This window comes from Bidens hawaiensis, unplaced genomic scaffold (assembly GCF_021521415.1).
Source record: "Bidens hawaiensis isolate Kalapana, Puna unplaced genomic scaffold, B.hawaiensis_p1.1 tig00006295_1, whole genome shotgun sequence".
Classification (NCBI taxonomy): domain Eukaryota; kingdom Viridiplantae; phylum Streptophyta; class Magnoliopsida; order Asterales; family Asteraceae; genus Bidens; species Bidens hawaiensis.
This window is the reverse complement of record NW_027491420.1, coordinates 66,783-80,421: the sequence shown is the minus strand read 5'-3', so window position 1 is coordinate 80,421 and position 13,639 is coordinate 66,783. Positions and strand designations below refer to the sequence as shown.

General features: G+C 36.9%; 1 protein-coding gene across 1 annotated transcript; it reads right to left on the bottom strand.

Annotated features, from left to right (window-relative positions):
• Positions 1-1,474: 1,474 nt before the first annotated feature.
• LOC143631945 (L10-interacting MYB domain-containing protein-like) lies at positions 1,475-2,513 on the bottom strand. The gene is made up of 3 exons (XM_077100558.1): positions 2,244-2,513; positions 1,975-2,155; positions 1,475-1,923 (listed from the first exon to the last, which is right to left on the bottom strand). The coding sequence occupies exons 1-3, from the start codon at positions 2,511-2,513 to the stop codon at positions 1,475-1,477; spliced, it is 900 nt and encodes a 299-aa protein (XP_076956673.1).
• Between the last annotated feature and the right edge of the window lie 11,126 nt (positions 2,514-13,639).

Below are 13,639 nucleotides of genomic sequence, written 5' to 3'. Positions count from 1 at the left end.
GTATGTAGTTTGGATGTTGCTCCATTGTAGTAAACATGATATCTTCTTGAGAATTACGTATATAGTTATGCAATGCAAATGTTGCCATGATAACATCAATTTGTGTTTGCACGCTATACTTGGGCATTGTACCAAGTATCTTAAATCGTTTCTTCAAAATTCCAAATGACCTCTCAATATAACTTCGTAAAGATGAATGTGATCGGTTGAAAGCTTCTTGCATATTATTTGGGGGCTCCTTTTGAAATTAAGAATGATGGTATCTTGTCTTGGAATATGGAACAAGGTACCCTTTTTTGCCTGGATATCCTTTATCAACCAAATAATATCTACCTGATAAAGGAGTTGAGAAACAAAAGACGTTGGAATTTATTAAAAGTAACATGAAACAGTTCCAAATACATGTGTAAAAAATTATAAATATTACCTTCAGGTGGGTGTGGGAAGTTGAATTTACTATCTTGGGTTGCGTTAATGAAAACGCATGTGTCATGTGCTGAACCCTCCCATCCGGTCGATACGAATGTGAAACACATATCAAAATCACATGTTGCCATTACGTTGAAAGTTGGTACCCCTTTTCTATCAATATAAGGTAGTTGTTGACTCTCTAGGATGCAAGCCCCTATGTGTGTACCATCAATACATCCGATACAATCCTAAATATAATTTGAAATTAGTTAATAACAAAGTACACAAGCATAAATGACATTAACCAATTTAATACCTTGAAATACGGCATGTATCTTTTGTCGTTCAATATTTGAGGTGGTACAAATTGAAAAGTTGGATCTTTTGGTCTTATAATGTCGCGTGCTAGACCTTGAAAACCTTTATCTCTACCAGCTATTGCCTCTAGAACTTCATGAAATGCTCTACTAATAGTCTCCCCAGAACGTTGAAAACACTCCCCAACATCCCTACCTTCTCACAAGTTGTCATTCTATCACTCGACTGCAATCCATAGTTTGATTCAAGCTCTCTACATAATTTCATAAACACGTTTGGATGCATTCTAAATGCATTTACACATCGTATAGGATTGCCATTTAAAATTTCCATTATCCAAGTCTGCCCCGTTTGTGATGATGTCATGCATGGTTTCTTGTATATATTCTTATAATAGTATGCAACAACTAGATCACTTGTATAAGTTGAATCCAACAAAAAGTTATAACAATGTAATTTGTGCTTCTTCTTGCTTGTTTCATCATCCGTAATAACCCTGATAATAAATTCAATATCAATAAATTCAATATCAGCTTAACATATAAACACGTAAATAGCTAAAACATAAAAGCATATATAGCTTAACATATAAAGACGTAAATAGTATTCTCGAATAAATATAAATTAAAATGAAAATATATCAAATAACTTCCATAGTCGAAAGTTATAAAGTTTAAATAAATAGAAACAATAATGTCTTCGTAACATGTCCTTAAAGAAAACTTTAGTCGGTGAGCCTTTGCTTTCATTGCAGCCACGCTAACCTACTAGCATCATGTCGCATATTTATAAACATTTCTCTTTTAACGGGATCTTCAAATAAATCCATTGCAAATAACCACAACTCCTCATCTTCTCTCATTAATCCTGCATCTACCATCTGGTTAAGCACCCCTATAGCAGCTTCAATACTAAACTTAGTACTTTGACTAAGTTTGGAAGAATCTGATTCTAATATTTCTAGAGCACGTTGTTGATTCATGTTACTTTGAGTTAAATGGTCTTTAAGCATTGAAGCTCCCAATGAGTCTCTCCCTTTACGTTTCATCTTAACTGGTTTAGGTTTAGTGTTTACTTTGGTAGGCTTCTCAAAATTTTTTGCTACCTCACTTGGGCTTGATGTTGATGCATTAGGTTGACGTACTTCATTCATCCAGTCACCGAAGAAATTATTTTCTTGAGTTTCCAAGTTTTCTAGATTAGAAGTTATATCATTGTATACTTGATAATCGCCTGTATTATCACCTCCGTCAACATTGTTATCCTCAAGGTTCTCAATATGCACCTCACTGAATGTGGTTGGGTCCATAGAGGGTGCCACACAATTTTCCCCACTAGCAACCGCATCTCCAAATAACTGATCCCACTCTTCTTGTAGTTGTGCAGATGGTTGATTATTTTGAATTGCTATAACTTTCGAGTTTTCCTACAAAATATAATGGTGAATCGTTAGTTATCATCATGACTAGAATATTATACAGTATTTACATGTTAAATGAGTTATATTATGTCACCTTAATTTTTCTACTCCACCATTCATCACAACAATTAAGTTGCCTGGTACTTTCATTCCAACCTAGAACAGTCTCTCCGTTCTTAAGTGACTTCCAAAGGTTGTACTCTTTTCTCATACCATCATACTTGTTCTTCAAAGCTTTGTCACTAACGAATTTTTGATTTATAACCTTTTCAAACGCTGGCTGAAGAGAAACCCATTTGAATGAGGAAGTTCGACCATGTATCGTGATGTATTTGTTTAAGAACCGACAGAATTCTAATACCATTTCTTTTGTCCAGTTTTCTCTTTTCCCTTTTTCTTTTTTAGAATCCATCTAGAAACCGTACATACATATATACACAATTGTAAAATCAGTTAAGTAGCTAGATTAGGAGCTATCTATCCATCCTATAAGCTAAGGGACTAGAAAAGCAAACCTAATCGAAAGTTTCCTGATAAATTAAATTATAATCACTTAAGTATAAGTTTTCATCAGGCAAGATCTTATATAAGATGACCTATTTAACCAATCAAGTATTATAACTTTTAACTTTTCTGTGCACTAATTTGGCTACATGCAGAATTGATTTGTTGAATCATTAATCGGAAGGTTATAAATTATCTTCTATTGTATTTAAACTAATGGGTTTATTTGCAAAAGCAACATCATAAACATAGATAATATGCTAGTAAATTAGGTAAAGGCTAAAGAGTTATGCTCTATATAATTGATTATTTGATGAGTTAAGTTTTATCAAACCTCGATAGATACCCGACGGGTTTTGAGCCGGGTACACCCGACGGGTATTTTTAATAAATTAATGGGTATACACAAAACCCGCGGGTATGCCCAATACCCGACGAGTTTGGGACGGGCTTTACTAATCAGGTAAGGGGTAGGGTATACCTAGACCCGACCCATTACCATCCCTACAATAGCCTACGCTTCCCCGAAAAAAATCTAGACACAATTCGCATAACAAATTTGGAACAAAATAGATATTCAATTTATTAATCAATTAAAATTATATGATCAAGCATAATGAGGAGATGCATATCATGTTTTCTCAAATAATACAAATATATGCAGTTTGTCTATCAATTAAATAATTGAGCATATACATGTTTTCTCAATATACGACGAATTATATGAGGAGATGCATATCATGTTTTCTCATATAATACAGATATATGCAGTTTGTCTATCAATTAAATAATCGAGCAGATGCACATGTTTGCTCTATATAATATAATTGAATTATATGATCAACCATAACTTTCAAAATATATGCAGTGTTTATCAATTATAATAATCGAGCAGATGCACATCATGTTTTTTCAATATAATACAAATTATATAATCAATCATAACGATCAAGGCATATCCAGTTTATTTATCAATTAAAACAATCGAAAATCAGAATCATACATTTTATTTCACTACTTTTAGATCACGCAGAAACAGGTAGAACAAGAAGCATGTACGTCAGATTGATAATTGATAAGAATCGTGAAGGTAGGTTTTGATATATATACAGGATATAGAATAAAATATATATTGGAAGGTTAATTAGGTAATTATAAACCCTAAAAGCTTGTAGACTTTTAGAACGCTACTAATACAAGCGTTTCCATGTAGAGCTTTTTATGCTAATCTAAAAGCTTCAAGCCCATTTAACCAAACAAGGCTAGAAGCTGAATAGGAGTTTTTTCTTAAAAGCTTGAAGCTAAAAGCTCCTAAAAACTACTTGCCAAACATACCCATAATATAATACGGATGGGATGAGCTCGGTATCATACCTGAAGGTCTCAATAACTTGGTACCGGTATCGAAAATGCTCGGTAAATGCCGGTATAAATCCAAAATTTTCTGATCCTAACTTTCATAAAAACCTGATACCGGTACATAAATGTTCATTTCAGTATCGGTACTGCCCATCTGCTAACTCTTTTAAAAAATATATAACAAATCACTGACCGATTAGATTGGTGTTTTGGTCATACATACTACTATAAAAGAGATTATACAGGTCTTATGAGTATTATAAGTATTACAGTGGCTAATTATACAAGCTATAATGTTGATGGAATTACAGAGATTGTGCTTTATGTATGTATCCAGTTTTAGTCGTTGTTCTTTATCTTCAAAATTGATTTGTTTTGTCAATTATGTTTCTAAATCCAACAGTATTTGTGCTTTAGCCCTAACCGAGTTAGATTTTTTGCTCAATTAAGGTCATGCAATGCATATGAGGGTACCTTTGTAATTTTACCTATTAAATTACAAATATATGTTACATAAAAAACAAAAAATTAAAACATTTATTATTTCAAAACTCTTTCTCTCTCTCCCTCAAGACAGCCACCACAGGTCACTGTCAACCTACCACCAGCCAACCACCATCACTTAGTCCCCGTCTGAACACCGCTACTTCTCCACCACTGTTCAGCTGCCATCAGAAACCCTGCACCACCTCATATATGTATGTCCGGATAGTGACAAAGAAAATTTGGGATACTTGATGGTTGCTAATAACGGTTGCATAGGCCTTAATAGTGCTATCCGGAAACTACCCGCCAACCCACAGCCTGGATCATCATTATCTCATTAACTAAAGCGATCATCATAGCCTGCATGTAAACTCATAAAATATATAAAAGAATATACCAAAATGATCCTATTTGGATCGCAACTTCAGAGAAGCCGTTTTTGCTATTGATCGTCAGTGCCAACAGATCCCCATTAAAAGCACAAATTGAGTGCCAAGAACCCTAAATATTTATCATCTAGTTAGTATAAATGAGAGGTTTGGCGCCGCAAATCCTCTTTGTACAAATCAAAAGAACCCAATGTAACACCTTAGAGTAATGTTTAAAAGCACAAATTGAGTGTCAAGAACCCTAAATTTCAGTCACATGTTAAGTTTACAAAGCCACAGTCGATGATTGAAAAGCCTAAATTGAATAGGGTTAGATGTTAACCCTTGAACTAAATCAAAATTAGTAACAAAATGTTACATTGCAGATAAGCACATACAGAAGGTTTCCAATCTCGGGCGGTAAGCACTCCCGGCCACCACACCACCACCACCACCACGACATCGCCACCACCTAGGGTTCCAAAGAAGGACCTTGCAGGAACGGTCACCGATAATGAAGACGGAGCGACTAACAGGAGAAGAGATACATGCTATCTTGCATCATCGGTGTTACAAGCCAAACAAAAGAACTCAACCCAAAAGACTAGTCTGATAGGTGAGGGAACCCATTTGGCTTATAAACCCCACAACAATTGCCCATACAACCGATGTGGGACAAGTCCCATAACTTGCAATGGTGTCAGTGAATACACCCTCCTTAAGGGCCAACGTCCTCGTTGGTCAGGGTTGGCTTCCTCCAGGACACCACTCCGAGGTTGGCTCTGATACAAATGTTACAAGCCAAACAGAAGAACTCAACTCAAAACACTAGTCTGATAGGTGAGGGAACTCATTTGGCTTATAAACCCCACATCAGTTGCTCATACAACCGATGTGGAACAAGTCTCATACCTTGCAATGGTTTTAGTCCGTAACAAAGTCGCATGGCTTAGGGATTGTCAAAAACTTTCCATTAGGACTGCTCTTGATATGATAACAATAGCAAAATATGTTGCATAATCATTAAAGGTTTTTTTTCTCTTAAGAAATAACTTATTTTAAAAAAAGATTATTCCAATTAATAGGATATATATATCTAGGGGAAGGTTATTGTACAAATTAAATTAACATACTAAACATACAAATAACATAGTGTTACAGTTCTTAAGTAGAGTAATTATGCGACAAAAAATAAAATAGTGTACTAATAATTACACTACTAATAAACGTAATTACACTACTAACACAGATAATTACTATATACTATTACACCAAATTATACTACTTATTTCAACTAGAGTAATTATTTTGTAAGTAGAGTAATTGTAGTATATGCTTCTTCCTCCTCAAATTATACTAGTTTCAACTAAAATAATTATTTTGTAAGTAGAGTAATTGTAGTATCTGCTTCTTCCTCCTCAAATTACACTACGTGTTTCAAATAGAGTAGTTATATTGTAGGTAGAGTAATTATTGAATATGCTTCTTAATTTTCTTCAATTGGAAATATCAATTAGCTTCAATTGATGTATTACTTCGATTTGCAGGTTTCAATTAAGCAATCAATATTCGCAAAAGATTCAATTTGATTCACAAAATTGTAACCTAGGAATGAATGACGACAATAAGAAACGACGATCGACGATGTCCGGTGGCCGGAATCTGATGAATGCGGACAGTGACGAAATTGATAAGCGCTTGATGGTTGGGAGTTTGAGGAGGAGGCGTGGTGGCCAGAGGATCAATTGAATTAGGCGGAGGCGGTTGCGTGGTGGGGAATTGAGAAGGTGCTGCCGTAGGGAATTGAGAAGGCCGGTGCTGCCGTGGAGAATTGCGAGGCAGCGGAGCCTTGGTTGAAGGAAAGGTGGCGGAGGTTGGCGGTGGAGTGATTGGAGTCCGATGATTTTGTGATGGATGAGGAAGAAGATGAAGATAGGGTCTTGTGGTTGAATGAGGAAGAAGATGAAGATGTGGAGTGGTGGTTTATTCGGTTCATATATTTAATACAAATTTTTTATTTATATTTAATCCATCTCGTATATGTCTATATCCATATCACATTTATAATTCATGGCAACCATTCATATTCTTGTACTCTCTCTCCATCGTCAGACGCCTGTATATTTATTAGGGTCACCGGCCGGCGACTTTTCTTTTGTATTACACTCCGTTTACTTCAATGCGCCGGTACGGTTACATAACATTGAATCCTCCATTCAATTCGGTTCTTCAATTCACTACAGCGAACGTTTCACCCCGATTCTACATAATGCATTCCCCCAGCAGTCAGTTCTTTCTCTAGGGTTTTAGTTCGTACCTCAACGGCACGCACAAACAAGTGAACCGATTGATTCACTTCCGATTAGGGCTGGATTTCTTGTCGTCGCGCATAGTTGGTAATTTTTACACCAGTTCCGATTGGGGCTGATTTCTTGTTGGTTATCTTGTTTCACAGTTTGATTGGTTCTACTCACCGGTTATTCATTTAAACAAACTTAAACGAGATATAAGATGGTAACATGTCAGAAACAAGATTGCTCATGTCAATTTCAGTAATTAGGGGATTCGGGCTGTATGTCTCTTATGATTTCATCATTTTATTTATTTATTGCAGTATGTATACCGGAGATAGCAAGGATGCCACTGATTAATTTAGGGTGGGCACCTACTAAACCACTTTATGTTCCATGGTGCAAAACAGCTTTTTATTCATGGAGGTAATTTTGTATCTTACATTTTACTCGCATCATATTCTATATTCTATTAGTTTAATTATAACTTTTCTTTTTCTAGCCTTTAATTTGGTTATTTCTCAATGTTCTTGTGGCTTTGTAACAACACATAAATGGAGTAATACAATCCAGCCTTTCATATATTTAGAAACTTCTGGAGTAGTAGGGCTTGATAAATAGTTGGGTCTTAGTTTTGGTTCACTTCTTATTGTGAAAGATTATTTATTATTCATGTTAACAATGGATGTATGTAACCATTTTTAGGCACATCAGTTAGTAAAATCTTTAGTTAGAAATTTGTGTGAAACGAACTACATGAAACATGATCGTTGATGTTGTGGTCTTTAACATGGGCCATTGGTGGACTTATGAAAAAACCATGAAAGGGTCATCGATAGCCTTGATTTGAATGTTTTAATTAAAGAATTTTTTTTTTCTTTTGTGATTATAATTGCTTACAATACAATGATGTTGAATTTGTAGGTAATTGCTATCAAGAAGGTAGCCATGACAACACAGGAAAGATGGGTTGCTACTATTGTAAATTCTAGCAAACCTTTGGTCTTTTTTCGAGCCTATTCTGCTTCCTATTTCATATAACTCATTAATATATAGATATGGCCTGTGTCAAGTGTTAGACCCATATCATCAAAAGTATTTGTCCTAACTTTTATCAAATTTGTGAATTATTAAAGTTTATTAATCATAGTTATAAAACTATGTTTACTCACTTTCAAGTTATATGGTAAAAGAAAGTCAAATGATGAAAACTCAAGTCGGGCTGAACTCGTAAGCAAATTAAAATAAACGGGTCAGATTTGGGTCAACCGGACATTTTCACAACTTGGTGTTTTTTTTTAAAAATTTTAAATATTATGCTAATATGTCATATAAATAAATATAAAATGATTATGATTTTACTTATTTACAAACTTTTGCCGTATTGAAATTAGTTCGTAACCAAAGTGTTATACTATTTTTTTTAGTCCGATTGTTGTATAATCCTGTAACATATGAACCTTTTATGATATTTATGAAGAACCCATGCCCACTTCTTAATTAATGGACACCCAAAGTGATTTGCATGTCATAAAATTTACCCATTGTGACCCAAATGTAACCACCATTGTTTATTTTGCTAGCGATACTGGAAATTGGTAAGGAATATGGTTGTCAAAACAATGGTCAACTGGATTGTGGTAATCTATTATAAAGATGCACTTTGATATATTGAGAGTTAAGAGAACTTTACTTAAATATTATTGGACAATTTCTTAACTATAAAAGTCAACTGTACATTATAGTCGAATGGTATATAAAGAATTTGTCTATCAACGTAAATAATAGTGTTTTTTGCTTCAACTTTGAATTGGTACTGCAACTGCTTTGTTGGGAGGAAGTGTTATTGTGAAACAATGTGGGTTTACCTAATTGGATTTCTTATTTTTTATTACAATTTGAATTACACAACATGGAATTATTGCTTTTGGTTCTCTCGTCATCAACATTAGAATAGTGTTTCCTTCATTGAATTTGTATGTGCAAGTTATGAATCTCATTTTCCCCTAATTTTAGTTTTTGTGAATTGAACCTTAATCTTATTTTGTCGCAGGTTGAAATAAGTGATAGTGTAATACTTTTGGTGTTTATGATTCATATAGTGGTACGTAAATTCATTGCATTTACAATTTTTTTTAATATTTTCAACTATTATTTGCATTGAAATCACAACACAATGTATGTAGCTCGATGATTGGAGCATCATGTTGTAGCGCAGATGACATCGTTTCGATTCCCTTGTTGATCTGGCATTGCGTTTCTTTTTTAATAATTTTTTAATCTGCTAATTAGGTTCACCATCAATAAATTTAACTTGTAAGGGTCGATACACAAATTTCTAGGCCAAACGGTATCAACTCTTTCTGCAGAAGAATTGTTTTCAACTATTGCAAAAAAGAAGTCATGGACCAGGCCACCAATATAGATGGAGTTTCAGGTAATAATAATTTAGCTCAATTTATTACTAAAAGAAATCATTAGCTCAACTGTATTCTTAAGTTTTCGTAGGTTCCAATGTTTACAACATCCGAATTTAGAGGCAGGTTTCTCAAGATACATTTTTATTTTACTCATGATAGATGGTGTTTTGAATGTGGCGAAAGCCCGGGTCCTAAACGGGTTCGGGCCAAAACAGGTTAATTAATCGTTTTAAATGGGTTAACAACTACACGACACGTTTATTGTTAGGTATTAAACAGAGTCGGTACGCAGCGGAATGTAACATCCTAAAAATTTTAATGATGAATAAAGGAAGTTATGTTTAGTGTTTTCGCGTAATTGATTAGTATCGGGTAGGGAGCGGGTCTTGGACGTGGATTAATTGAGATGGGTTAAATAAGAATGGGATTTCAGGGATATAAATACCCCCAAAATCCCAAAAATATCTTCATTTACATCTATTTCTTCACACACTCAAAACACACACATTCTAACCAATCAAGATTCGAAGCCGAGACCCGAGATCTTGTTGATAGATCTGAGTTGGTAAGGTAAGAACAAATCCAACAAAGCTAATATTACTGAAAATGGTTAGGATTGGATGGGTTAACCGGACCCGAAACCCAAACTGCCCAAATCGGACCCCTAAAACGTCGATTTTAGGCCGATTTGATGGTTGGGATTTGTAGGCGCCGGTCGTACGATTCCGTGGGTACCAAAATCGAGTTATTTGGCTAAGAAACGAAGGATTTATGGGCAAACAGATCTGCAGCGCGATAACTTCGCCTGCAAGATTAAGTTCGCCTGATGAACTTCGCCTTCAAGCGTAACTTCGCCTTCAAGCGTAACTTCGCCTAAGGATAACTTCGCCTACGGCCAAGTTCGCCTAAGGATAACTTCGCCTGAAGCCAAGTTCGCCTAAGGTTTAACTTCGCCTGAAGCCAAGTTCGCCTAAGGTTTAACTTCGCCTGAAGCCAAGTTCGCCTAAGGTTTAACTTCGCCTGAAGCCAAGTTCGCCCGAGGTTTAACTTCGCCTAAAGTGAAGTTCGTTTAGAAAATAAATTAAAAACCTAATGGAAAATGTGTTAAGACAGTTATTGGAAATAAAATTTTTCCAAGCTGACCTGGCAGCTCGACCCCAGCCAGGGGCTCTGCCCCTTGGACCCTGCTAGGGGCTGCCGCCCCTAGACCCCGCTGCCAGGGGCGCTGCCCCCGGACCCCCGTTCGTTGTGGGTAGTAATTAAGACTAGAAAGATGTTATAAGTAGTGATAGTTAAATTGATATGTATACTTGTTATACAGTCAGCCGTGCACAACTGAAGAAAGGGATTACGATCAACGGAGAACGTAACCGTGTTCAGGTGAGTTTCTAGCCCCATTTATGTGTTATGTTTTCGGGGCTGTGCGCATACTCGATATGTTTGTTAATACGCTTATCCTAAGAGATAAGTGTATGCCTTATGTGAATGATGTGATATGTATGAATGATTGCTTGATGGTACGTGAACGATCTTCGGATATTGCACGTACTGTCAGGTTGTAACGCTATGTATAAGGTAAGTATGTTATGTATGTTTATGTGTATGAACATGATAGAGATAATAGAAGAAAGAAATGATAATGTATGGTTGTATGGTTACGAAGAGGGTACCGAGCCCTAATAATACTCGAGGTATGATGTATGGTTGTATGGTAACGAAGAGGGAATCGAACCCTACTAATATTCGAGAACTAGGGAACCGAACCCTACTAATACTCGAGGAAAGAGGGTACCGAGCCCTAATAATACTCGAGGAAAGAGGGTACCGAGCCCTAATAATACTCGAGGAAAGAGGGTACCGAGCCCTAATAATACTCGAGGAATGTAGGGCGTAATGCTCTTTATAACATAAGATAAGAAAGTATGAAAGTATGAATGTAAGAAAGTATGAAAGTATGAAAGTATGAATGTAAGAAAGTATGAAAGTATGAAAGTATAAAAGTATGAATGTAAGAAAGTATGAAAGTATGAAAGTATAAAAGTATGAATGAAAGAATATAATGTTATGTGAATGGTATGATTATGTGATTATCTAGAACTCACTCAGCGTAGCTGACTTTTAGTATGCATGCAGGTGAGTAGGATGAGGCAGCTCGCTTGAGGAGACACATGGCACTGGACAAGAATCTGGCATCTGAAGACCTATGATGTGTTAATTTTAATGCTTTAATGTGAAAGACAATAAATGTTTTTAGACGAGTTATGAATTATGTAAAGACTTATGAAAGTTTTATTTTCCGCGTAAATGTTTTAATTAACTCTGATATTTAGAACTGTGTTTATGAGTAAATCCAACACGAAAGTAGGGTTACCGGTAACGGGGCCTTACAAGTTGGTATCAGAGCAAAGTTCGAGAGATTTAAGCATCCTACATGCTTAGACTCGAACAGAGTATGGGATATAAGTAAGAAAGGAAAGAAGATGCCAGTTCAAGAATGCCATGTGTTGCTCAAGCAAGAACAGTAAAGGTAAGGTGTATGATTAAATGATATATGTTAATGAGAAAGGAAAGATATGTGAACGGCAGGGATAGGAATAATTGATTGTTTACTTTGACAAACTGCTTAAGTAGAACCAGCACAAATAGACTCATAAAGGGAAGTGTATAGGACACGGAAAGTAACGTGATCAGCTAGTCACAACTGGCCACTGTTATTACCTGTTAGCCTTACTATCCTTGTACTAAATAGTTCCTTGAGTGATGATGTTTGTGTTTTCCCCTTTAGAATACAAATGGCTGGAGCTGGAGAATTTGTTGAAACTGGGGGTCGCACTGGGCGTCGTGGCAGGCCTCGTCTTGTCCGGCAACCCTCGGTAGGAGAAGCTTCCCACACCGAAGATGAAGGAAGCGCAGCTGGGGGAGACCAGAACAACAACGAGGAAGTTCAACTTAGCCCTGCAGTTCAAGCAGCCATTGTTCTGGCTGTAGTTGCTGCTGTGAAGAACCTGAATCCCGAAGGATCTGCTGGAAGTCTTGAACGAACTGCTGAAGGGGCGGGTGGTGATGGTAGGAAGGATGGGGAAGGTGAAAGAGGGGCCTCGAGTGGGGATAAGTCTGTGAAAGTCGATGATAGGAGAAGAGGACAAGGTGGGTGCAGCTATAAGTCCTTCAAAGGATGCGACCCGCCAAAGCTGACCGGGTTGGGAGACGCAATCGCTACTCTCCAATGGATAACCGCTATGGACAAGGTTATCCGCATTAGCGAATGCCGTCCCGACCAAGCTGTGGGTTATGCTACTCAGTCATTCGTAGATGAGGCTATGTATTGGTGGGAGAGTGTGGAGCAGAGGAAGACCCGTGAAGAGATCAAAGAGATGAAGTGGGATGATCTGAAGGAGTTAGTGATGATGAAGTTCTATTCTGACGCCGAGGTTGAAAGGGCGGAGATGAAATTCTTAAAATTTGAAAGCTGGGACAATGACACATCGTGAGTACACCACCGAGTTCAATCGAATGTCCAGGTTGGTGCCCGATATGGTCAACACTGAGGCAAAAAGGATCAAGTGTTATGTGAGGGGATTACCACAGAGAGTTCGCATGTTAGTCAGAACAAGTAAACCTACTACTTTCGATTCTGCTGTCGAACTCGCAGAAATGGTTTATGCAGACTTGGTTGCGGATGATGTGGTGGTGGGAGATGAGAAGAAAGAGAAGAAATGGGTCGCTCCTGCTAAACGACCCGGTACCCAGATATGGAACCCTAAGAACAAACAGCCGAGAGTTTGGGAGAACAGGTCGTGCAAGACTTGTGGCAAGGCGCACAGTGGTGCGTGTAGGTGGGGAAAGGGTTCGGATACATGTCATAAGTGTGGAAAGATACATGCCGGGGAATGTAAATTTGGGTCGAATGTTTGCTACAAGTGTGGGAAGGCAGGTCATTATGCTCATGAGTGCAGTTCTAAGCCTGCATGCTACAAGTGTGGTAAGACAGGTCACTTTGCTAGGGAGTGTACCGAGAGTGAAGCTGGAGGTAGTGGAAGGAAAGATGCTGATCAAGCCAGG

What these genes read in the sequence shown, in the direction of transcription:
- LOC143631945 (XM_077100558.1), bottom strand. Translation starts at nt 2,513, where the DNA reads ATGGTATTAGAATTCTGTCGGTTCTTAAACAAATACATCACGATACAT. An exon ending in GGTGGAGTAGAAAAATTAAG is followed by an intron (nt 2,156 to 2,243) that starts GTGACATAATAT and finishes TATATTTTGTAG; the next exon opens with GAAAACTCGAAAGTTATAGC. An exon ending in GGATAACAATGTTGACGGAG is followed by an intron (nt 1,924 to 1,974) that starts GTGATAATACAG and finishes CTTCTAATCTAG; the next exon opens with AAAACTTGGAAACTCAAGAA.